At 49.2% G+C, this 24,550-nt stretch overlaps 1 protein-coding gene across 6 annotated transcripts in view; it reads left to right on the plus strand.

The window, feature by feature from the left end:
- Window positions 1-24,550, plus strand: part of SAMD4A (sterile alpha motif domain containing 4A) — a 219,623-nt gene that overhangs the window by 61,585 nt on the left and 133,488 nt on the right. Inside the window, exon 1 of one of the 6 annotated variants that reach the window (XM_089778287.1) lies at window positions 9,787-9,808. The exons of the other annotated variants lie outside the window; for them this stretch is intronic. Coding sequence (XP_089634413.1) covers window positions 9,805-9,808 — 4 coding nt within the window. The 5' untranslated portion in view covers window positions 9,787-9,804. Of the gene's footprint in view, window positions 1-9,786; window positions 9,809-24,550 lie in introns of those variants that run through there. 6 annotated transcript variants of the gene reach the window in all.

Here is a 24,550-nt window from a genome sequence, read left to right on the forward strand (position 1 = left end):
TTCCCATGAGGTTTCCATAAGATTGTCAGAATTGCTCAGTCAGTATAGGCGGAGCTGAGGAAATGAGCCAGTTTTCTACCTTTCTGACTCAGAGCCCCTGTCCAGTGCAAGGGCCTGGTTTCCATTTCCTCCTGCCTTTTTGTTGGTTTCTAATGTATTTGACTTTTCTGTTCTGCTTCTCTTTGCCTCAAAAGAACTGGCCAAGGATTCTGCACTTGAAGGGTGAGACTGAGAAATGCTCTCAGCCTAGAAGCATGGGTCTGTCAGAGAGAGAATGGGATCTTAGGGACAGTACTGTCTCCTCATGCTCATAACATCATACTAATATTTTCCCTCTAATATTTTCCATTCATGTGCAGAATAATTTTTTATGCGCGCCAAGGCATGTGTGACTGTGCACCACCAGTAGCAACAAAACCTAGCTGTGGGGTGCTCTGCTAGTGAGCTGCGTGCCATTTGAATCTCTCCTGAGTAGCTACACAAGCACACAGCGTACGGGGAACACGGCCATACTGGCTATGTCAATATTTGTTGTTGACAGATTGTTGCCTAATGTCTTTTGCCCAGAGGACACACAAGAAGTTGAATCATATGCTGCAGTCCCATCTGCCACCATCACTTTCAAAGCTCATCCAAGAAAGGACAGAAATAAGGGGATTTAACAAGGGATTTCAGTGCAAATACTTAGTTTACTAGGGCCACCTTTTGTACCCTTTTGTGGCAATGTGAATGGGGACCAGGAGATGCAATTTGGTGAGATTTATACGGTTTCCTTTGGTTACTTTCTCCTAGGAAAGGGGGCAAAGGAGGGATGTGATGCAGCCTCCCACCCCTACTGCTGTCTGCTTCACGCATCACCCCTTACCTCTTCTGGCCACAGCACCCCTAGAGTGGTACCTTCCAGTCTGCCAAGAAACCTCTTGGAGGGGAGTGCTGGTGCAGAGGCTGAGTTAGCATGGCCGGCAGTTGGAGAGCTCCACTAGGATTTGGAAATAGCTTCTCCTCTCCTTCCTGCCCCTAATGTTCCATTCCTGTAGAGTGGGAGTTCTGCAGTTTTTGTGTGGGTGACTCCTTTCATCCCGCAAACCTCTGAGGGTGCTTCCCTAAACTAAATGCATGTTTTTTATATTGTTTCAGAGGGGTAGCCGTGTTAGTCTGTAATTGAAAAAACGTTGAAAACATCAAATACTCTTGCAGCCCCTTAGGGTACATCTATACTGCAAGGCTATTTCGGGATACCCAAGGAATGCACCCGTTATTTTGAATTCAACTTCGAAATAACGGATGCACTATTTCGCCGTCCCGGTACACTTGTTATACGAGGGATAAGGGATGGCTCGAAATAGCACTTTATTTCGAAATGTGGCACCGTTTAGACACGCCAAATTTTGAAAGTCTATTTTGAAACAGTCAAAATAAGATGCACAATTTGCGCTACGCAAATTGTGCACTTTATTTCGAGTTTAGAGTGCAGCGTAGATGCGCTTAGAGACTAACAAAAAATGTAGATGGTCTCATGAGGTTTCGTGGGCATAACCCAATTCTTCGGATGAATAGAGTTTAAGGGGTCCAGGTTCCAAATAAAAAGCAGGGAAAGAGAAGGATAGGCAGGGAAAAGAAATGAGGAAAAAAAAATGGGAAAAGAATTGTTAGAGTGTCCCTGAAGCTGATAGAGTGGGTTCTAAGTGCTCTTAAGTACCTGGTATTTGGCTTTATATTGGCTGCTGTTACAAAAGCTGGAGGGGAAGCAGGGTTTGGGGGTGGAGGCTGACCGCTGGTGACTTCTATGTAATTACCTTTCACTCCCCTGGGAAGTGACAGCCCCCAGCTTGAGAACCCCCGCTGTAGAGCCTGATCCATACAGCCCCCGCACAGGGAGGGGACAGGAGCTGGGGGTGTTTCTGTGGGAAATTTCACTGGAGATGTCCAGAGCTCCAGGAAGTACTCTTGAGAATTTGTAAGCCCTGGGAACGAGGGAGCTATTCCATGGAAACCACTGTCCCATCTCCTCCTACCCTCCCTGGTCGGCCAGTTCTGCGTTCCCTGTGTCCATGGAAGCAGGTAGTGAAATCGGCCTCCTTGTTCAGAATATGAGGCTTTTGATCAGTTCCCGTCAGGCCCCTTACACACTGCTCTGGAAGCAGAGAGGGACCTTATTGGAAACGAGACTCACTCCCTTGATGACTTGACCACCAAAGAATTTCATTTCTACAGCAGGGATAAAGAAAACAGTCTCTCTCTTTCCTCACCTTTGCCACACATCTGCAGTGCACATTTCATTCACTGACGTGCGTACTCGCATAGCTGGTGGCATGCAAGTCATTTTACACAGTCACCTTTTCTAAGTAGGCCTTTGCTTCCGCTTGTCTTGTACAGCAAGAAGGTTTCAGTGTTCGGCGGCGGCTGCCCAGATCTTGGTGTGGGCATTGTATCCTCCTGTCTCTGCAAGAAAGGATGCATTTTGTTCAGGACGTCTGAACAGCTGTATTATTGTAGAGGAGAGTATTTGTGTTTGAAAGGGAATCGCTTTGGCATTTGTGTCCAGTGCCCCTATGGACCATTGGTGCCTTGTTACTGCATCTCCACCAGCTTGAGAAAGCTGTGGAGGCTTTTCTGGTCCATGAGTTTTGTGTATTCTAGCAGAGAGGGGGTCACGTATACAGTGGAACTCCAATGATCAGTTCTAATTGTGACCCAGGCCAGATCAGATAACCAAAAACCAGCTAAACCAGAGAGTAAGCATCTGAGGCTCCCATTGTCCGCTTCACCCACTCGGGAGCCATAGCGCTGGGGCTAACAGCCCCAAGCTCCGCTGCTGTCAGCCCTGTGCAGCTGGTGAATATGGAGACCTAGGGAATGGTGGCTCGGTCGCACAGGGTTCTACTGGCTCTGCTTTTGCACAGCTGGCTGTTGCTTGGTTTTATGGCTTTGCATTCTAGTCTTTGTGCGTCCTACTGTCCTGGCTTTGGAACTCAGGCAATTTAGGTGGGCTGCAGCTGAGCTTCAGCAAAGGCCACCCTTGCCTCCTACAGCTGCAGAGGTAGACTGTACTCCATGGAGAGAGAGGCATGGTGGAGAAGCCATCTAAGTTCCCTCAAAGCTGTGCGACGGGGTGGCTGGGCAGCTCCTAACAAGCCACGCCCAGGGGCTCAGGTCGGCCATGCAGAGCGCCCTCTCTGCCTGGCAGTTCCGTGGCCACAGCTGCTGTACCCCAACCATGGCACCCAACCTGGAGCTGCCACTTCCCTTCCGTGGCCCCCACACTCCGTAACCTGGACCTGCCGTGGCTGGGAGATGGCCACTCTTCCCCCAGCTGTGCCTGCTGGAGCTGGAGAGCCCATGGAGAGGTGCCTCTTACCTGCCTCCAAGCTGCTGTGGTGAGAGAGGTCTGGGGATAGTCCTCTCTCTCCAGGACAGCCTGTACACCGAACCCTTAGTCAGAGCCCTCATACCCCTACACCCCAGCCGTGAGCTCCTCAACCCTGGCCCCAGCGCCTGCACCTCCAGCCCGAGCTCTCTCGCTCCTGCATTCCAACCCTCTGCCCCAGGCCTGAGCCCCCTCCCACGTGCCAAACCCCTCTGCCCACCCCCGCCACATGCATTTTATTACATGTACCAATGTGGAGGCGATGGGTCGCGCATCCCCTCCGTGTTGCCCTTCACCTCCACACTGGTGCACGTTACAAAATTCATTCCACTCAGGAATGGGGGAAAATTAGAGAGCGCCCTGGTCCGTCCTGCAGCATGGGCGCAAATCTGTCTTGAGTCATGGGAAAACCCAGGGGCTGTTCCAGGGAAGTGCATGCTGTACAAATAGCTTCACCAGCCTTGCAATGGGGGGTATGTCCCCCCTTCTTGCCCCACCAGCTCCAGCAGCCAGTGCGGAAAGGGGCCAGTCTTACCTCACCCTGGTCTACTTCCTTTTGGGGTGCTGGCATCGGTGGCAATTCTTTGTGCCCAGACAGGCGTCCAAGGTACAGAAGCCTCCTAAGCGCTTTTCCCCACCCCTTACTGCATGCTCCCTGGCCTGTGTGCTTTGTGTCCTGCGTTCTCACTCTGCTCCAATTCAGGCAGAGCTGCCAGCAGGCTGCAGGGTTTGCTCGTGTGTCTGGAGGAGCAGTTAAGAAATAACACGCTGCCTCGTTTATCGGTGCGGGAAGGAGGAAGAGCGTGTCCAATCCCATTCTGCTTTGGGGGAATGCCGGCCGGGATAATACCGCCCTTCGATAACGCATCATGGGGCTCGCTTAGGGCCCTGTTTTCTCAGCACAACTCCCTGGCCCACGCCTCCGTGGCAGTGAGTGGGGCTGGTTCTAGGTGCGGGTGAACAGTGTGTTGCTTGACTGCTTTTTTTTTCCTCTGCTCCTCTAGAGGGCACCAAAAACGTTTTCCGCTCTGGCTGACAAGCAGCCCTGGCAGGACAGAGCCTTCAGAAACTGGGCTCCTGTTGGTTCCCTACTAGGGACAAGCCCTTGGTCTCCAAAGTCTGAATGTTGAGAACCAGCTCCCATGGTAGACAGGGGTCTTCCTTGTCTTCTTGCAGGACGTTTGGGGGCAGGGGCAATGACAGGGAGAACTGTTCCCCCTTGCATTCCTCCTGCCCGTCCTAGCCACCCTCCCTTAAGGAAGAAGTGCTCATACCACCGGTCGGCTTCACGGTGCCAAGGAAGGGGCGGGGAGATGAGAAATTGCAGCGGGCAGCCTCACAGTGATGTATTGAAAAGCAGTGAGTTATGTTTGAAAGACTCAGAAAAATACAGTTTGAACCTCCCTGATCCGGCACTCTCGGGACCTGACCAGGCTCGGTTGAGAGATTTTAACAGACCAGGGGAGGTCATTTCTGGCCCTGCTGTCTGCCCGCTGTCCTGGCCCTACTGGACTTCCTGGCTCTGCCAGGCAGCCCTGTGATGAGATCCTAGCCCTTTTCTGGACCATGGATGTTGCTGAACCAGAGAGGTTCAACCTATACCTTGGTAAGAGTTCACTCCACGGAATGTAGTTCAAGAATTCTTTTTAGCAGACTCTTCCCATACACGGCAGTTAATCTTGTTCCAGTAGCTGTGTGAGGGATTCGGGGTGCGATCACCCCCTCCCAGATCGAGAGGGGGGTTCGGCGGACCCTCGCCTCCTTTGGTTCGTCTCGCGGCCGGGCTCCTAGCCGGAAGCCTGGGAGATCGGGTATGATCACCCCCCTCCCTGGAAGGAGGGGGGGGGTCAGCGGACCCAGTAGTCATTCCCCGTCCCTGCGGGGGGGGGGGCTTGCGCCCCTTAGCCCAACCCCACTTCCTGGGGGTGTGGGGCTTGGTTCTGTCGCACGCCTACGCCGGCGTTGCTCGGAGCTGGATGCTCCTCTGGTGGAGGGAGGGGGACCCGGTCCCGCCCTCTCTCCGGGTCCCAGCCCGGGGCCCTAAGCGTCGGGGCTTGCTCGTGCCCCGACGCGTTAGATGGGGGGGTCACTCCGCCCGTAACCCGTCTACCCACGGGCGCCAGAAGGCTTCTGCCCCGGGCGGCTTCCTCCCTTCACCCCACACTCTCGGACGATCCGCCCATTCGCCCGGCTTACCGTGCCTCAGTTGGAGGGGTCGGGTGTTGGTCCGTACCGAACCCGGGGGCCAGCCGTCCGCCCCGTCTTCTCGCCCGGTCGGGCCGCTCCCTCCGTGGGCGTCGCGCACTATCCGGGTCACTGCTGGAGAGCCCAGGCTGGCAGCCCGTCTGCGATGGGGGCTGGCTTGGGATCCCCGAGCGTGGGGCTGTGCCACCAGCCGCGGTCGGGTGCGTCCCCGGTCTGTCCTGGGACGCGGTCTACCTCCCGCTCTCCCGGAGGAGAGCCCCTTTCCCTGTGCCAGCGGGGCGTTTTAAACTGTCCCGCCGGCCCTGACGTCGGCCGCCGGCCCCGCCCCCTTACTGACGCGGCTGGCGTGTCGGCGGTGTCTCGAGCGGTGCTCACAGCCCCTCCCCCTGACGCCCCAGGGTGGGGGCTGTCTGCCTCGCATCGGCACAGCCGCGGAGGCAGATTGCAGCTGCCACGGCCGCGGCGCTGGTGTGATCCGCCTGCCACCGCGCGAGCCCCCCGGGCGGCTGGACCCCCGGGCGGCTGGACCCCCGGGAGGGCGGGCCAACGGTGGCCCGTCACACACCGGACCCCCAGGAGTGCGGGCCAGCGGCGGCCCGTCACAAGCTGATAGAAACCCCTCTTAAAAAAAAACCAAACACACCAACGGACTTAAAAATAGACACTAGTATGTGCATGTTTGGCTGCATCTTACTCTTTTCACTGGTTTCTACTTTTGAAATGAAATCATCCCTCGGAATTTAACTAATGGAAACTTGTTTAAGTGCCAAGCTAGGTTCTCCTGCCATTGCAAACTGTTTTTTTCCAAAGGACTGGAAACACTATGCAGCTACTCTACATGAATCACAATGGAAATCTTCAAATTTATGTTACCTCTGATACAGATTTTCCAGAGATAACTATTTAAGACCCCTGTACCCTGTTGCAACTGAATACATGTTGTGTGTTTTTCTTTTTTGGTTTGGTTTGGTTTTTTTAAAGATAAAGGCACATGGCTTGATTCTCATTTACACTCGTGGCTTGTCTACGTGATGGGTGGATTTCTAGAGCGCACCGATGTCTTGCATGTTTATTGATCTGTGTAGAGACCCTGCTGGTGCATTTAACATTCAAGCATACTAGGGAATTTTCTTTGTGCTCACCGATAGAGACTACACGGCCCCGTTAATGGCAACACATTAATATGGTTTTGAAATAATCTTCCCTCAGAGCACACTATCCCACAGTGCAAGCGAGCCCTCACACCACATCATACTATTCTGCCAATGTAAACTGTCCTTAAAGTGTGAGTGAATTCCATTTGCACCTACTCTCAGACTCTTTTGCTCTGTGGGTGTGGTGCAAAGATGTCTTAGTATAAATGGAAATCCACTCCCCCCCCCCCTTTTTTTTAAATGAAGCAAGAAAGTAAGATTTTTTTTTTCAGTTATCCAAGTCAAAGTCCATATGAAATAAAATTGCCTTTCTTATCGGTTTCATCTAAAATCTGTAGTATGGTCTAGTAATGCAACGTTCACTGTTGACTTTAGCTGCTGTTTTCTCAAATGTGAGAATCAAGAAAAACAGGAGACTTCGAAAAAATGTGTGTGGTTTGTTTGTACAGGAATTGGAAAGCATCTGAAGTTCCTTTTCACTACATGTATATGTAATCGTCAAGCATAGTTGTGTGACTGTCCTGACTGCTTATTTAAAGGTCAGAGACTTGGAGGTGTCCCAATGTATATCACATACCGGGGTTTTTCCATATAAAAATAGGTACGTTTGCCAATCATGTTTAAATTATTTTTTTTCCAATTCGTTTAAATTCTAGTGATGAAGTATTTACACTTGAACAGACCTTCATGGAGCTACAAACCGTCTCATGTTGGACTGGTGCAGTAGCAGCAGCCACCATCTGTAGGAAAAAACAGTTTTTTAAATGTATTTTGAGTCTGAAGGAAAAAGTCTTGGGGGAAAAATATTGCATCAAAATATTTGCTTGTGGGTTTTCATGTGTGTGTGAGAGAGAAGTAACACAGAATTGCTGGTGGAACTGCAGTTCCACCTCTGAAAATCATGCTCCTTGATGGTACCTATAGACTAATTAAATTGCCTAGGTTAAGCCTCCTGAGTTTGCAAATTGTGTCCTTCAAGTTACCAGATTCTCAGTACCAAAAAGCAGTGTTTGTCGCCATTGTCAAGTCCAAGTCGAGTCTCGAGTCCCTAAAGTCACTTTCAAGTCAAGTCCCAAGTTGAGTCTCAAGTCTTAATTTAAAAAAATCAGGTCACTGTTGTACAGGCCATCAATATCAGCATTTTTCACCAAGTTGATTTAACAAAATTAGCAAGTCTCAAGTTGAGTCTCAAGTCACAAACAATGAACCCGAGTCGAGTCTCAAGTCGAATCAACTAGGCGACTTAAGTCGGACTCGAGTTCAAGTCGTGGGACTTGTCAACGACTCTGCCAAAAAGTCCTCTACGCACAGAGCATACACAGCACAGGGATGCACGCTACCACCCACTACTGCAGTGGTTCCCAAACTTTTCGGCATTGTACCCCCTTTTTGATTTTTGAGAAACCCTCACCACCCCATAGCAGCGAAACTTGTTGAGTTCCCCCCCCCCCCCAAAAAAAAAGAACTGACCAGGTCCGAAAAACAAAAATAGCAGCAAAACTGGGAGGCTGGGTCATCGCGTACCCACTCCCCCCCGGAATTTTAGCACACACACACGCCACCCCCACCCCAGTTTGGGAACCGATGCACTACTGCATTCTTGTTCCTTAACTCTGCTCCAGACACGCTACCTCACGGTGTGGGGAAGAGAACGCAATCTCTACTGCCGTTCCATCTCGGCTTTACTGCTGAGATCCCCAGCAAAGGCAGCAAATAACCACGATGCTGGATGTGTCTTTTCATGCCTCTCCTTTAGAAGTTGTTGTTTATCTAAAACCTTGTGTACCTGCAGAAATTGCACCAGTTTAATTTAAATCTGTTTTTAAAGAGATTGAGTTACACCAGTGCAAGCCCCTGTGTGGATGCTTTTATTCCAGTGGGAAGGTATAGCTACACAGTGAGCTGGAAGATGTGAATTCCAGCGCAGGGAGACACATCTCCCCGACTTCTGTGGGCACATCTACACAGCAGGGCGAAAGCCGAAATAAGTTACACAATTTGAGCTACGTCAATTGCCTAGCTTAAGTTGAAATAGCTTATTTCAGCTTTCGGAGCTGTCTACACAGCAGGAAGTCTGAGGAGGAGCCTTCTTCCTTTGACTTCCTTACTCCTCGTAAAATGAGTTGGAGTAAGAAGTCCTCCAACACAACATTATTTTGACATTATATCGAAATAACCGCTTGTAATGTAGACACGAACTGCATTATTTTGGAATCACGTCAGTTATTCTGAAATAGGCTATGTCTACACAGCAATGTTGAGTGAGCTAGCACACTACAAATGGAGCGGAGCGGCGGTGAACAAGTAGTGGGAAAGGTGAAGCGTCTCAGGTTGGATACCGCCGTCTCAAGGTGTAGACATATCCATATTTCATTTGAGTTCACATCTGTTCCTAATCAAAGCGAGAGTGAAAAAGCAGACATGGATTATGGTTTAAGCCATAATTCGTGTCCACACAGCCTTTTGCACCGGCTTAATGAAATCAGATGAAAAAAATCTCACTTTAAATTAGCTCGTGAAACTTTGTAGTGTAGAAAAGCCCTTTTCTTCAAGATGAATGGGGGCATCTGTAATTCAGCCATGGCAAGATAAAAGGAAGGAAGTCCTGTCTAATTACAGATACTGTGGTTATACTGTAGGCTTTTTCTAGAGCATTCATAGCGTATCCTGACTGTTCTTTAAGCTGCCTGGCACAATGCATGCTGATGCTAAAAGTTTTAAAATAGCCCTTTCCTCATTTCACAGACCCAGCCCAGTGCAAGTGAAAATACCTTTAAAACCCTGTTGGCCTTGATTCTTCTTTCACTCGCATTGGAACAATGCCATTGACTTCGATGGAACTTATTCCAGATTTACATCAGCACTGGGAGAAAGGGGTTGGGCTAATATCAAATAAGAAGCAGCTGGTTACTGTATTTTTCTCTGTCTTCCTCCAGGAAATTTGTTCATGAGCACATGGAATTTAGTCGGAATACATTTCCTTCTTCATGCTGTACCTTTATTTATACACTAACCAGCATTCCCATGCCGATTTTGTGACTGTCAGAGAGAGCTCCTGGTCAGAGCACAGATGTGCAGATGGGTTAGTCTTCTTTAATTGATAACCATTCCAGAGGGCGAACGGTCTTAAGTCATTGCATGAGGGATAAAGGATGTCTTGAAATAGTGTTTTATTTCAAAATTTGGTGCTGTGTAAACACACAGTTGCGTAGCTTATTCGAGTTTAGAGTGCAGTGTTGACACACCCCCAGTGAGCAATAGAAGTGTGGGTAATGCTGCTAGACACTATCGACCTTCCATGGATCTGCAACTTCTCTAGTTCGGCACCAGTCAGGTCCCAAGGGTGCCAGACTAAAGAGATTCAACTTGTAGTATTGGTGGCTCATATAAAATATCCTTGACAAAGGGAGATTCAGGGTCTGTTTGTGAGGCCACATCTGGAGTATTGTGTCCAGTTCAGGGCCCCCCATTACAAAAAGGATGTGGACGTATTGGAGAGGGTCCAGCGGAGGGCAGCCAAAATGATTAGGCGGCTGGAGCATATGAACTACAAGGAGACGCTGAGGGATTTGGGTCTGTTTAGTCTGCAGAAGAGAAGAGTGAGGGGGGATTTGAGAGCAGCCTTCAACTTCCTGAGGGGAGGTTCCAAAGAGGCTGGAGAAAGGCTGTTCTAAGTAGTGGTGGATGGCAGAACAAGGAGCAATGGTCTCAAGTTGTGGGGGGAGACGTCCAGGTTGGATATTAGGAAAAACAATTTCACTAGGAGGGTGGGGAAGCACTGGGATGGGTTCCCTAGGGAAGTAGTGGAGTCTCCATCCCTAGAGGTGTTTAAGTCTTGGCTTGACAAAGCCCTGGCTGGGTTGAGTTAGTTGGGATTGGTCCTGCCTAGGGCAGGGGGCTGGACTTGATGGTCTCTTCCAGATCTATGGTTCTGTGATTCTGGTGACCCAACCAAATGCAATGATAAATATCTCTCAAATAGATGACCTGCAATACATGAGGCATATGCTTCATTTGTGAAGTGGAGGTGAGCTGCATAACTCACTCATGGCTACATCCCCATCCTCAATTACAAATAACTATGCTGTGTTTCTTTTTAACTTACCTGTGATGTAGTCAAGGCAGTGACTGCCCTGCTGGAGAGGGACTGGTTTTAGGGAGTTGCTTTGATGTAGCTGACATGTACCAGTAATAAAGCAAAGCCTGTTCAGGGCTCAGCCCTGGCCGGGAGCCACTGCTGGTGTGCAGGGGAGAACCGCCCTGAGCAACCTGGGGACTTGCACAAGCTCTGGAGAGGTGCTGTGAGCATCTGCGCCCTGGAACTTGGCTGGTCTCCTGGCTGGTAGGGGCCAAGGACACAGGGACGGGCAGGGTTACACCAAGAGACTGAAGCACTGGTGCTGAGCTAGGCATCATCTAGGTCAAAATGCTCAGGGCTGTGCAGTAGCATCTGCCCTATCAACTCTGTTTAACTGGAAATCTACTAACCTAGCACTGTCCGTGTGAAGAATAGTCAAAAGACTGAACTCTCTGTGCTTCAGTTGCACACTAAGGCCGCTTGACACCTGTCCCTGCTGGAGTTAATAGTCTGTAAAGTATGTGGAAATGGCCCCCTGTAAATGCGTGCTGAGCAAAGGGCCTCCTAGGGTTTCCTTGCCAGCCCTGGGTTTGAACTAACCTAACCTCCTTTTGTCTACACACAAGCTGCATTAATCCAGGGCCTTGGGACCCCGGCGAGGGTCGTTCAGGTTCAAGCCCTGTTGCTTTGGCATCACAGGCCCATGGGCTGACTTTCATGGTCCTTTGGACTGTCAGTTCCCCCCCACGGTGCACCATGAACCAAACTACATTTTGGAGGGTGGGAAGAAGGCGGCTGGGGTGTGGGTGATTGGACTCAGGTCTGCACAATACAGTGTAGACCCTTGACCCAGGTTGCACAGGTGCTGACTCCATGAGTGCTCTGGGGCTGGAGCACCCATAGGGGGAAAATTTAGTGGGAGCGTAGCATCCACTAGCACCAAGCTCCTTCTCCTGCTCCCTTCCCCCATGCCTCTTACACACCGCCGGCCTCCCTTCCCCTCCCCGGCCTTACTTCTCCCCCTCGCTCGCAGCGTTTCCAGAGTGACACAAACAGTTGCTTTGTGGCACCAGGCAGCTCTGGGAGGGAGGGAGAAGTGCAGGTCGGCAGAGCGCGCTCGGGGAAGGAGGCAGAAGGGGGTGGGAAGAGGTGAGGCCGGGATGGGGTTTTGGGGGGAAGAGGAGGAATGGGTGTGGAGCAGGGGTCAGGCAAGGCTGGAGTGGGAAGACGTGGAGCGGGGTGGAGCTTGGGAAGAGGTGGGGTGAGGCGGGCAGGGTCAAGCGCCCCTCGCTGGAACGGAAGTTAGTGCCTATGCCCCGTTGCGATCTAGGAATCCACAATTCCTAACCTTGGTTTCCAAATGAGCCTAGAGCCCCAGGGTCTGCTAAGTTGAGTTCTACGAGCCCTGAGCTTACAGGACGGTGCAGACAATGCATTTGTCTATTATAGACCCACCATAAGGGCTTAGCCACACCCTTATTCCCAGTCCTGGGCCTGTGGGATGGGGGGGGGAGGCGTTGTCCTCGTGAATTGTGCTTCAGCTAGAGCAGGAGCAACTAAATCCAGCCAGTGGACCAGATCCAGCCCACCAAACATTTGGATCCGGCCTGCTGCTCCCTGCCTACGGTGGCCCTACATGCCCACCAGAGTGGCCAGCTGCTAGGGCCACTGCTGGAGGGCCACTCCAGCACCACCCTGGGAGCTGCCCATTTGCCAGAAACTGACCAATGGGAACAGCAAGGGTGGTGCTTGTGGGCACATGCAGCATGCTAAGACCCGCTGCCTGCCGCCTCCTACAGGGAGTGCCGTGCAGAGACACAGATGTTGGTCCTGTTAACCTGCTGCTCTGAGCAGCATGTGGAGGCAGGGAGCCTGCTCGAGGGTCCTGCTGGGCTGCTGACCGGGTGCCGCCTACTGTAAATTCTGCCTACTCAGAGCCTGCACCTGGCACCCACCCCCTGCCACACTCCAACCCCTTGCTTCACAACTTCTTCCTGCTCCCCTCCCCATGTCAGAACCGCCCCTTCCTGAACTCAAACACCTTCCAAGAAGCCAAACCCTTTCCTACACCCCAGTCCTCTACCCAGAGCTTCCTCCTGTACCCCAAATCCATTCCAGACCTGAACCATCTCTATTAATATCATAGAAAAATGCAGCTCCTGACCACTTTCCAAATTATTGGAGTGACTCCCCCAGTGCAAATTATTGCTCATCCTCGAGCTAGAGGATACATTATAACAGCCCCGGAGTTTCTCTGGTTCACACTAGTAACTGCGTGGATCCTTTTCCAACTCCAGAATATGGGGTTGGTAAAGCACCTTTTACTCCCTCACTCTGTCGTCGCATCATAGATGTCTCATACATTGAACTGAGGAATTATAGTTTTAAGGCCAGAAGGAACAAGTCTGACCTCTTGCCTAACGCAGGTCATGGAGTTCCCCTCTGTAATTGCAGAGTCATGTCCCTGATGTGCATAATCGTACTGGTCACCTAGTTACGTCAGAACTTTATCCCAAGAAGCTTATTGTTGAAAGGAGAATTTATTCCGTACACCTCTCTGGGAAGTTTTCGGAGAGCCCTGGATAAGTGAGGTCTCCCTCCGTTGTATGATTTTAGCCGATTGATTGATTACACCTGCTTTTGTACCACTTTTTAATTCTTTTAGCATTCAGCAACCCCAGATCCCTAACCTATTTCCGTTGCCTTGCAATATAAATGGAGAACAATGATCTAAAGGTGAAAGAATGTGGCTAACCACTGTCATTTGGGATCTTCTCAAGTACTATGGAAACTCCGCATTCTTCAGGCCAACTTGTGGTATGCCAGCACATTCCAATACCATGAGGTGGAAGGAATACTCCTAGTGTGTGCTGTGATTTGTATGGCTGGGTGGGGAAACGCTGCTTTAAAAATACTCTTAATTATATTCTTTCTCGGCAACGCACTGATGCCATTTTTAGCCCATTACGGACGCTATGATTTTCGCTTAAATGGAGCCCATTATCTTATTGACCTAGTTTTTATTTTTTGCCATTGAAATGTTCTATTTTCGGACACTTTCGAGCCGCTCGGCATTCAGCGCCTTGCTCTCCTGCTCCGTGCAGAGTTGGGCGCTGAGTCTGGAAGCACAGATGTGGTGCTAGTCGCTGTGCAGTGCCACCCTGTTCGGAGCTGGTTTTGTAGACGTGAACCGGTCCTGTAATTTCCTCCGGCCGCAAAGCTCTAAGCAGCATTTGCCACTAGCCATTACATTGCTCTGTTACATCGATCTTTCGCCGGCACCTAGCCAAGTGGTTACGCTGCAAACTGGCCTCTTTGTGCACCCACGCCTGTGAGACCTTGAGCCAGGGACTAAGGAGTACAGAGGCACCCTACTTCCATGGTGGGTGAGGAAGCTCTGCACTAGCCTGCCTGATGCCCAGGGTTATGCAGCTGAGACAGGGACAGGCAGGAATGCTGCTGTGCAGTGGGGTTCTGGAGCAGCCCTGGGGGGAAAGAGGGCAGTTTGTTGCTGAGAGTTCTGCCTCTGAAGTTGGGCCAGCTCTGATCTTACCCTGCATCTCGCTGCTGCGTAAACACCGTACAGACTATTGTCAGCGTGGGGCGGTTGGAGCTCCTCTCCTTGGAGCGGGGGAGAGAGGGGCTAGTGAGCAGGGGACTCTGACTTCCCCAGGAAGGTTAGCTGTGGGGTGAGGTGCACTTCCTCCCCTGCCTTCCTGGTGTCTCCTGCCCACAATGGTCAGCAGCATGCAAGAGACGCAGGGCGAGAGGAGGAAGAGGCGGAGGTGAGGGGTGGAGTGGGGACAGGAGCATGGACAGAACAGGGGTCAGGCACCCACCAGGAATGTGCAGATCAAACTTGGTGATGGTCATGCCTCACTGTCATAGGACACTAGAACTGGAAGGGACCTGGAGAGGTGATCAAGTCCAGTTCCCTGCCCTCACGGCAGGACCAAGCTCCATCTAGACCATCCCTGATAGATGTCTGTCTAACCTGCTCTTAAATATCCCCAGAGATGGAGATTCCACGACCTCCCTAGGCAATTTATTCCAGTGTTTAACCACCCAGACCGTTAGGAAATTTTTCTTACTGTCGAACCTAAACCTCCCTTGCTGCAGTTAAGAACAGAAGAACGGCCATACTGGGACATTTAGCCCAATATCCTGCCTTCTGATAGTGGCCAATGCCAGGTACCCCAGAAGGAGTGAACAGAACAGAAAATCAAGTGATCCATTCCCTGTGACCTATTTCCAGGCTCTGACCGAAGCCCATTGCTTCTTGTCCGAGGGATCTTGGAATCTAAGAATGTTCTCTCTGTCCTCAGTAAAAGAGACGCCTTGCTTCACAGCCCACATGTGTGTTGCCACCACATTGGAGCCTAGACAATAAACATGTCTGTAAATACTGGTAGCTTCACAGCAAAGGCAGAGGAACCTGTAATTGTGGGGGGTTTCTAGGCACGTGCTCCCTTGAAAGCAAGGCGGAGGTGCTGAACCACAATGGAGGGACCATAAACTGACCTGGCACTCAGGTAACTTTTATCTCTTAACCTTTACCTATGAAGTTTACTTTACTGCATCTTTCAGTGTATTCTGTGCCCAAGCGTGTGTGCTCATCTTTTCTTTCTACTCTGTGTAAAGCAACTCGTCTTTGCTTGAAAGTGGATTTTGATTGCTTCATCCGCGGAAGGCAGCGGCTGATGCTGTGGTAGGACACTGCGTTCTGTCCTCAAGGGAGGCAGATAATTGTGAACGGGACAACTTGCGTACCAGCCAGGGCATTGAGGCAGCTGTGATCTTCCTCGGCAGTAGTGCCCCAGAAAGGTACCAGTGTGAGCCAAAGAGGGGCTAATGACTTATGTGCCCAGGCAGCTCTTCTGAGAGGTGCAGAGAGACCTGGCCACTTCCAGGCTTTGAGGTCCCTGGTCATAATAAATAAAAAATGGTAACACATGGAAACAAAACCAAAAAAAAAGTGACACATAATTTGAAAAAAAAATTAACATGCTCTTCTAAGCCTTTTTCTGTGTGAATGAGCATAAAGCACTTGCAAACCGTATCAAATGCCCAAAAAATGAACGTTTCAACATTCGAGGCCCCGTTTGAGCTTGAAGCCAAGGCCAAATCTTCCCCTCACTGCCCACCCCCACCCACTTTGATTGTCTCTGTGCACAAGGCATCTGTGCCAGGTCACCAGCTGTCTCCCAATTACAAGTGAAGTGTCGCTGGCATGTAAAGCAGAAGGTGCATTTGATGCTGTTGACGCTGTCTAATCATGCTTTGCTTAGTTTTGTCCCCTAGCGGGTACCGTACCTTTCCTTCCACTGGCATGTGGAGTTGGAGCTCAGTTTTCTAGATTTGTCTTCCAAGTGTGGTTTTCAGAAATTTCAGGCCTTGCTAGGTGCATAAGGATAAAACAAAGAAGCACAGTTGCAAAGGTCCCATCCCATCCTGAATCTATTCTTAGCCTTCTGATGTTACCAAGAGCATATTTTTAGAACTGCAGTCATGTGTGTACCATGTCTAATGTGCTGTAGTGCCTTTTTCCTCTTCCAGTCAAATGGAAGTGGTCTTTCCTTTCAGATTGCCATTCTAGGGAGTTTTTCCTCCTGCGTAAGCTTTATTTAAAAACAAAGGGAAAGCTGGCAAAACCCAAGCCTAAAAAGGATACTGTCAACTTGGATGTTTATAACTGACTTCTTTAAAACCATCCAGTTTGATAGTACACACTTTAGATAATGCATCATAAAAGTGTGTGTGTGGGGGGGGGGAGAATATTTTATTGATATTTACAAAATTATTTTCTTCTGTGGGGAAATTGTCTTATTGACTGACTCTACAATGGGAAACTGAAATTAATGAGATGCACAGACTAAACATACTTTTTCACCAATATCTTTCAGTGATGGCAATCTTAAGTGTTAAGTGAAGCTATCGTCACTACAAAATTCTCAGACAGAAATATAATTTTCATGTTGGTGTTCCTTTACTCCTTGTGACCAGGAAACGTAAATTTCATGAAATGAAGCTTAACCATGCAAGAGCTATTTTTTTCCTGTTGAGCAAATGAAAGTTCACTGAATGCAGCCCTCGTGCACATTTTAATCTGCGTTCAACGTCTTTATTAATAGCCTGGATGAGGGGATGGAGTGCACCCTCAGCAAGTTTGTGGATGACAGTAAGTGAGGGGGAGATGTAGATACGTTGGAGGGCAAGGATAGGGTCCAGAGTGACCTAGAGAAATTGGAGGATTGGGCCAAAAGAAATCTGATGAGGTTCAACAAGGGCAGAGTCCTGCACTTGGGACAGAAGAATCTCAAGCATTGTTACAGACTGGGGACTGACTGGCTAAGCAACAGTTGGGCAGAAAAGGACTTGGGGATTACAGTGGATGAGAAGCTAGATATGAGTCAACAGTGCGCCCTTGTAGCCAAGAAGGCTAATGGTATATTAGGGTGCATTACGAGGAGCATTGCCAGCAGATCTAGAGAAGTTCTTATTCCCCTTTATTTGACACTGGTGGAGTATTGTGTCCAGTTCTGGAGCCCCCATTACAGAAAGGATGTGGACACATCAGAGAGGATCCAGCGGAGGGTGACCAAAATGATTAGGGGGCTGCAGCACATGACTTACGAGGAGGGGCTGAGGGATTTGGGCTTATTTAGTCTGCAGAAGAGAAGAGCAGAGGGGTGGGGGAAAATTTGGTAGCAGCCTTCAACTTCCTGATGGGAGGTTCCAAAGAGGATGGAGACAGGCTGTTCACAGTAGCGATGGATGGGATGGCAGAACAAGGAACGGTGGTCTCAAGTTACATTGCGGGAGGTCTAGGTTGGATATTAGGAAAAGCTATTTGACTAGGAGTGTGGTGAAGTACTGGAGTGGGTTACCTAGGGAAGTGGTGGAATCTCCATCCTTAGAGGTTTTTAAGTCCTGGCTTGACAAAGCCCTGGCTGGGATGATTTAGTTGGAATTGGTTCTGCTTTGGGCAGGGGGTTGGACTCGATGACCTCCTGAGGTCTCTTACAGCCCTAGGATTCAATGATCTCAAAGAAACCATTAACATAATACAAAGAAAAAACAACAAATGGTCGTAGCACTTTATAGACTAACAAAACACGTAGATGGTATCGTGAGCTTTCGTGGGCACAGCCCACTTCAGATGACTGGAGTTTTGAGTTTAGAATGTGCAGACCCAAAATAAATAGAAGAGAATGGGGGGGGGGGGGGAAGAGGGGGATGGGAGACAGAGAGCTAGAGGGAGTCAATAAGTATCTGAAGATTGGGTAGTTAAAACGAAGCAGAGTTCATCCCCAAATTCAATTCACATGCTAATGGACTCAATCCGTGATGAAGCGTGGTTGGGGCACTATCAACTTAACACTGGTTGAAGGTACAAACAGCTCTTTGTGTAGATTCCTATGTTAGGAAGGATACTATCAATTGACTTTGATTCTTATCTGCTTCATTTTAACTACCCAATCTTCAGGTGCTTACTGATTTCCTCTAGCTCCCTGTCTCCCACCCGCCTTCTTTTTTTTCCTTCTCCTCTGCTCCGCCCCCTCTCCCGCTGCTTCTCTCCTATTTCTTTTGGGTCTGCACATCCTAAACTCAAAACTCCGGTCATCTGAAGAAGTGGGCTCTGCCCAGGAAAGCTCATGATCCCATCTACATGTTTTGTTAGTCTATAAAGTGCTACCAGGCCATTTGTTGTTTTTCTGTACAAACTAACTTGGCTACCCCCTGAAGCTTCTGATAATACAAAGAATATGTCAGTGTGATAGCTGTATGACAGAATATAGGTGCACACTGAAAGATGGAAATGAAACTTGAATCAGTAGGGGATAACTGATATTCCAAAGAGCTCCTCAAGACAGTCTGAACATGCCAGACAGACGGATAGGAGTATGAGATTCACTCAAAAATAGGAACTAAGAGAAACCTACTCTCAACTTTCTTAACAGTAAGTCCTTTAAATGACTTTTTTATTAACTCATTTAAAATACGATGCAGGCAAAATCTGTTTCAACAGAGTGACTTATGTTGGAATTAAACAGAAAGCAAATCTAGTCTGTCAGCCAAGTAAAACTTGGATTGCCTATCGAATCCACAATGTCTTTGGCTGGTCATTGTATCTAGTCACATTAAAGTGTGAGAGCCAGTGCTTTCTAATCCTATTTTTCCAGCCTTTGTGATGTAGCCGGCTCAAGTCCCGCACTTGATCAATAGACTTCCCTCTCACGTTGCACGATGCATTTTGATTAAACCTACATGCCTCAGGAAGTTTAGACAAAATGGTTTTTTTTTTTTTAAATGATTATAGTTGAAATTCTAAACAAATTCTAAATATTCTGTGTGGGGTTATAATTGTGAATGGTGAACAACAAAGTAGATGTGGAGCCTTGCTGATTCTAAGGGTTTGATCATGTTTGGGATTTAAACCATTTTAGGCTACATCCTCAGATGACATGTATCATTGCTCCTGTGGCATCTATAAAGCTATACCAGTTTACAGTGGTGGACAGTCTAGCCCTAAATATATTTGAGAGAATCTACCTGCATACTAATTCCGTTTTTAGAACAGAGATCAACGTCACACGTGACAGTGCACATGTTCCTGTAACAGCTGGAGCAGATTAACTGCTGCAGGATCCTCAAGAAAAGCAAGTTTGGTACATGTATCTTCGTAAGGTGATCCTCAGTTACTGTGTGCTGGACTGAGACTTTTATCGTAAGAAAATGACAAAGGGTAACACATAAGCATAACACACACAAAAAAGCTAAAAGGGCCTCTAATTGGTATCAGAGCATCTCGGAAAATAATTTGCATCATCAGGAGACTGTGGGCAGGGCACCGAGCAGGAATGAAAATCAGAGTGGGGATCAAGATGTATTCACACTGAAAGTTGTATCTGGGGAGGTTTTATCATCTGCCCATATTTTTGGATGTAACATTGTAAGGAAAGTTATGCTCTTTGTGTTTGACCTCTGGGATTAAGCTTTTATAGTGTCCTTTGTAAGAGTGACCAAATTCACTTTCAGATTTCAAGACGTGATGAGGTTGTTGTGGGGGTAAGACCATCACCACCACCACCACCACCACCACAAAAATGTTTTGAAGCTTAGACTCATGTAGATGAATGATCCTGATTCTGCAAAGGCGTCTACCAGCCTGCATGGCATACTGTTGATGACAATGGGACTTTGGTGGACGGGCGGATTAGGGATGTAAATGGTTAACTGGTAAGCCTCACCTGGATGCACCTCCTTACTTTCACCTCTGCATTCCTGTAAATTAAGATCTTTCCAAAGCATGAACTTATAAGAGCTCATAGAACACTAGAACTGGAAGGGACCTTGAGAGGTCATCAAGTCCCGTCCTTTGCACTTATGGCAGGACCAAGCACCATCTAGATTAGGGGTGGGGAACCTTTTTTGAATCAGAGGCCACTGACCCACAGAAAAATCAGTTGAGGGTCACACACGAGTGAGAGGCACAAAAAACCCAAACCCACAAACCCTGACTGATGTGGCTGTGACAGAGAAGGAGAAAACACTCCTCATATTCCCCTCACACACCAGAGCCTTGAGGGGCCCAGGCTAGTAGATTTTGGGTGCTCCAGCTCCACGGTGAGCAGGGGGGCTAGAGTGCCAACACAGGTTCCCCAGTGCTGGAGGGGAGCCCTAAACCTCAGGGGCCGGATATGGGCAAGCCAGGGGCCACAACCCGCCCCAGGGCCTGAGGCTCCCCACCCCAATCTAGACCATCCCTTACAGATGTTGGTTTAATCTGCTCATGAATATCTCCCATGATGGAGATTCCACCACCTTCCCGTGTTTAGCCACCCTGACAGGAAGTTTTTCCTAATGTCCAACCTGAACCTCCCTTGTTGCAATTTAAGCCCATTGCTTCTTGTCCTATCATTGGAAATCAAGAAGAACACTTTTTCTTTCTCCTTGTACTACCCTTTTCAATACTTGAAAACTGCTATCGTGTCCTCTCTGTCTTCTCTTTTCCAAACTAAACAAGCCCAATTCCTTCAGTCTTCTCTCGTAGCTCATGTTTTCTAGATCTTTAATAATTGTTATTGCTCTTTTCTCTGGACCATTTTTAATTTCTCCACATCCTTCCCGAAATGCGGTGCCCAGAACTGGTCACAATACTCCAGCTGAGGCCTAACCAGCACAGAGTAGAGTGGAAGAATGACTTCCCTTGTCTTGCTCACAACACTCCTGTTAATGCATCCCGGAATGAGTTGGTTTGCCCTTTTTTTTTTTTTTTTTTTTTTTTTTTTGGCGCAACAGTGTCACACTGTTGACTCATATTTAGCTTCTCTTCCACTTTGACCCCTAGATCCCTTTCTGCCGTACTCCTTCCTAGACAGTCGCTTCCCATTCTGTATATGTGAGACTGATTGCAAAGTACTCCACTTAAGGAGGAACATGGGTGCTTATTGAACTTCATCCTATTTACCTTCGACCATTTCTCCAGTTTGTCCAGATCATTTTGAATTATGACCCTCTCCTCTAAAGCACTTGTAACTCCTCCCAAGCTGGTGTCATCTGCAAACTGTCTAGCTGTACTCTCTCTCCGCCATTATCTAAGACAGTGGTCCCCAACCTTTTGGGGCAGCTGGGCGCCCGGGGGTGGGGCTGCACACACCCCCGGGGGCAGGGCCACCCATACACCGCGTGCCTAGTGCCAGTGCCATCCATGCGTCGCACTCCCGGGGCCGGCGCTTCTCCTGTGCCGCACGCCCAGGGGCGGGGACGTCCATACACTGTGTGCCCAGGGCCGGAACGGCCCATGTGCTGCATGCCCGGGGCCGGCGCTGCTCCTGTGCCGCGTGCCCAGAGGCGGGGATGCGCATCCGCCACGTGCCCAGGGCCAGCACAGCCCATGCACCGCATGCCTGGGGGCAGGGCCGCCCATGTGCTGCATGTCCAGGGGCGGGGCCAGCCCCGATCACTCGGCACCATGGCGCCCACGGTCACCACGTTGGGGACCACTGATCTAAGAGATGTGATATCCCTGTCATCTCTAGAGAACTGGGATCAGACCTTCCACCAAGTGGAGGGTGGAAAGGGGCCGCTGCCCCATGGACTGACAATTCAAAAGAGCATGGGGCTTCTAGCTACCACCACTTGCTGTGTTCCAGGCAGCTGTGAGGGCTACGGGGCAGGCTCCAGGCGGCACCGAGGGCTAGCTGCCCCCAGTCCCACCCCTTCTGCTCAAAACCCTGCCCCTCCCTGGAGTGTGAAGACGGTCCCCCTCTGCATTGTGCAGGGGTCTGGCGATGCTGTCGGCCCCACTGATTGGGGTTCAAATCTGGCAAAGATCAATTGACTGATCTCACTGAGAGGAAATCTTTAATAGATTCTGTCTGCATAATTCTTACCTCATTTGTCTGTACCTCTTGTTCTTTCTCCTCTCCCCAGGAAGACAATTAGCAATGTTTTCTCAAGACCAGTTCCAGGACTGTAGCAGCAGGAGGGTTGCAGTGTAAAACTGAAAAGCATTTCCCACACTGTTCAGTCAGACTGGTTGGTTCAAGCCAAAGCACTGTTAATCCTTCACCCTCATAAACACTGACGTCAGGGCTCAGAGTCAGCCAGTTCAACGCATGGGCACCTTTTTCATGCTGCCATCTTGTCCTTCGGAATCTCAGCTCTCGTGTAGAAAGAAGCAAGTCTCTAGCCGTTAACGATTGCTGAGACCCTGGAAGATGCGACCCACGTATAATGGATGCAGTGACATTGGTCTGTTTTCAGGATCTGACACAATCCTCAGAGATATGAGCTTCCCCATTTTGGGGCCAACATAGGAACCCAATAGGTACAAGGCTGACATTTCAGGGGGAGCAAAAACTTAGTAGTAACTAAGCACCTCCCCACTTAGAGGAAGGCTGTGAGATACAATCCCCATATTTTTTGTAAATAAGATTTTCTGTAGTGTCTTTGATATTTCCCATCCCATCTCCTGTTGTTTCTGGAGTTCATTCTTATCGCCTCCCTTACTTCTCTCCTTAAACCCTCACCCTGCTCTGGCTCCTTTCCTTCACCGTGTATGTATCTGTAGACGCTTCCATTTTAGAGTCTTTCCACTTGTCTCTTCAACCACCACCTCCTCTCCCATTTCATCTCTAAACTCATTGAACACCTGTCTACAGTCTGTGTCTGTGCTCTCCTCCTTTTCCATCCTAAACCTTTATTCCAACTTTAGCTCCTTCTACTGCAACCACTCTCGCCAAATAAGAATAGCTACATTGGGTCAGATCAAAGGACTGTCTAGCCGAGGGTCCTGTCGTCCAACAGTGGCCAATGCCAGGTGCCCCAGAGGGTATAACAGAACAGTGAATCATCAAGTGAACCATCCCCCCTCATCCAGTCCCAGCTTCTGACAAACAGAGACTAGGGACACCATTTCTACCCATCCTGGCCACTGATGGACCTATCCTCCATGAATTTATCTAGTTCTTTTTTGAACCTGGCAAATGGCCTGGTCTTCATAATATCCCCTAGCAAGGAGTTCCGCAGGTTGACTGTGCACTGCATGAGGAAGAACTTCCTTTTGCTTGTTTTAAACTTGATACTTATTAGTTTCATTTGGTGACCTCTAGTTCTTGTGTTATGGGAATGTGATGGATGGTGACTCACCACCATAGCATCTCCAGCTACCCCTGAGAAATTAGCTCTTCAGCACCTTCTGCAGTCCAGTGTCTCATCCTCTGTTACCTGTCTCCTGCACTCTGGGGTCTTCTCTTCCCAGGGATCTCCAACCCCCTATACCCACCTTGCCTCAGTGTCTCACTGCCCGTCATCATCTAGCCCCTACCCCGGGGGCAAAAAGCAGTCTGAAATGGCTATTCATCATTGGAAGAGGTGGACTGGTTGCCTTCTGCTGCCCTGGCTGCTTCTCTGCAGCCCTGCTATCCTCAGGCCTTGAGAAGAAGACCTCAGCCTGGGAGTTTGCCTGGCCAGAGCTCCCCAGCTCTGCCTGCCAAATCCCAGCCTTGTTCTGTCTCTGCCACCCTCTCTAGCCTACCAGCAGCTAGGTCCTTCCTGGTCCACAGCTGGAGCAAGAGTGTGCTCTCCTCCTTTCCAGGAGCCCTTATTTCTACAGCCCCAGCTGGGCCCTGATTCTCTGCAGCTTCACCTGTGGCCCCTTACCACTCAGCCTCCCTAGACTTGTTTTAACCCTTGTAGGGCCAGAGTGGGGCAGGGTGTACATCACAGGGAACAAGTAAATAACCTTTCCTTATTTACTTACTCTACACCAGTCATTGTTTATAGACCTCTATCATATCGCCCCTTCGTCATCTCTTTTCCAGGCTGAAACTTCCCCGTCTTATTAATCTCTCCTCATATGGCAGCCATTCCAAACTCATCATCATTTTTGTTGCCTTTTCTGAGCTTTTTCCAATGCCCGGATATCTTTTTGGAGATGAGGTGACCATATCTGTACACAGTATTCAAGATGTTGGCGTACCATGGATGCTGGAATTGTGCAGAACAAATATTCTAAGGGGGATTTTAAAAACCACTGAATTGGGATCGGACCACAGATCCTGTTGGTTTTCTGTACTGGTTCCCCCTAATAATTTGTTATACTGCTTCTGAGTAATGTGCCCATCCCAAATTCATGCTGAAAACGCAATACACCACACCATCATGTATTCTAGCGAGAGAGATGGTCACTTTAAAAAGTTATCTTCTTTGGTCCCATTTTGGTTGCAGTCTGGAAAATGC

This window comes from Pelodiscus sinensis, chromosome 5, assembly GCF_052426305.1.
Source record: "Pelodiscus sinensis isolate ZL-2025 chromosome 5, ASM5242630v1, whole genome shotgun sequence".
Lineage (NCBI taxonomy): Eukaryota > Metazoa > Chordata > Testudines > Trionychidae > Pelodiscus > Pelodiscus sinensis.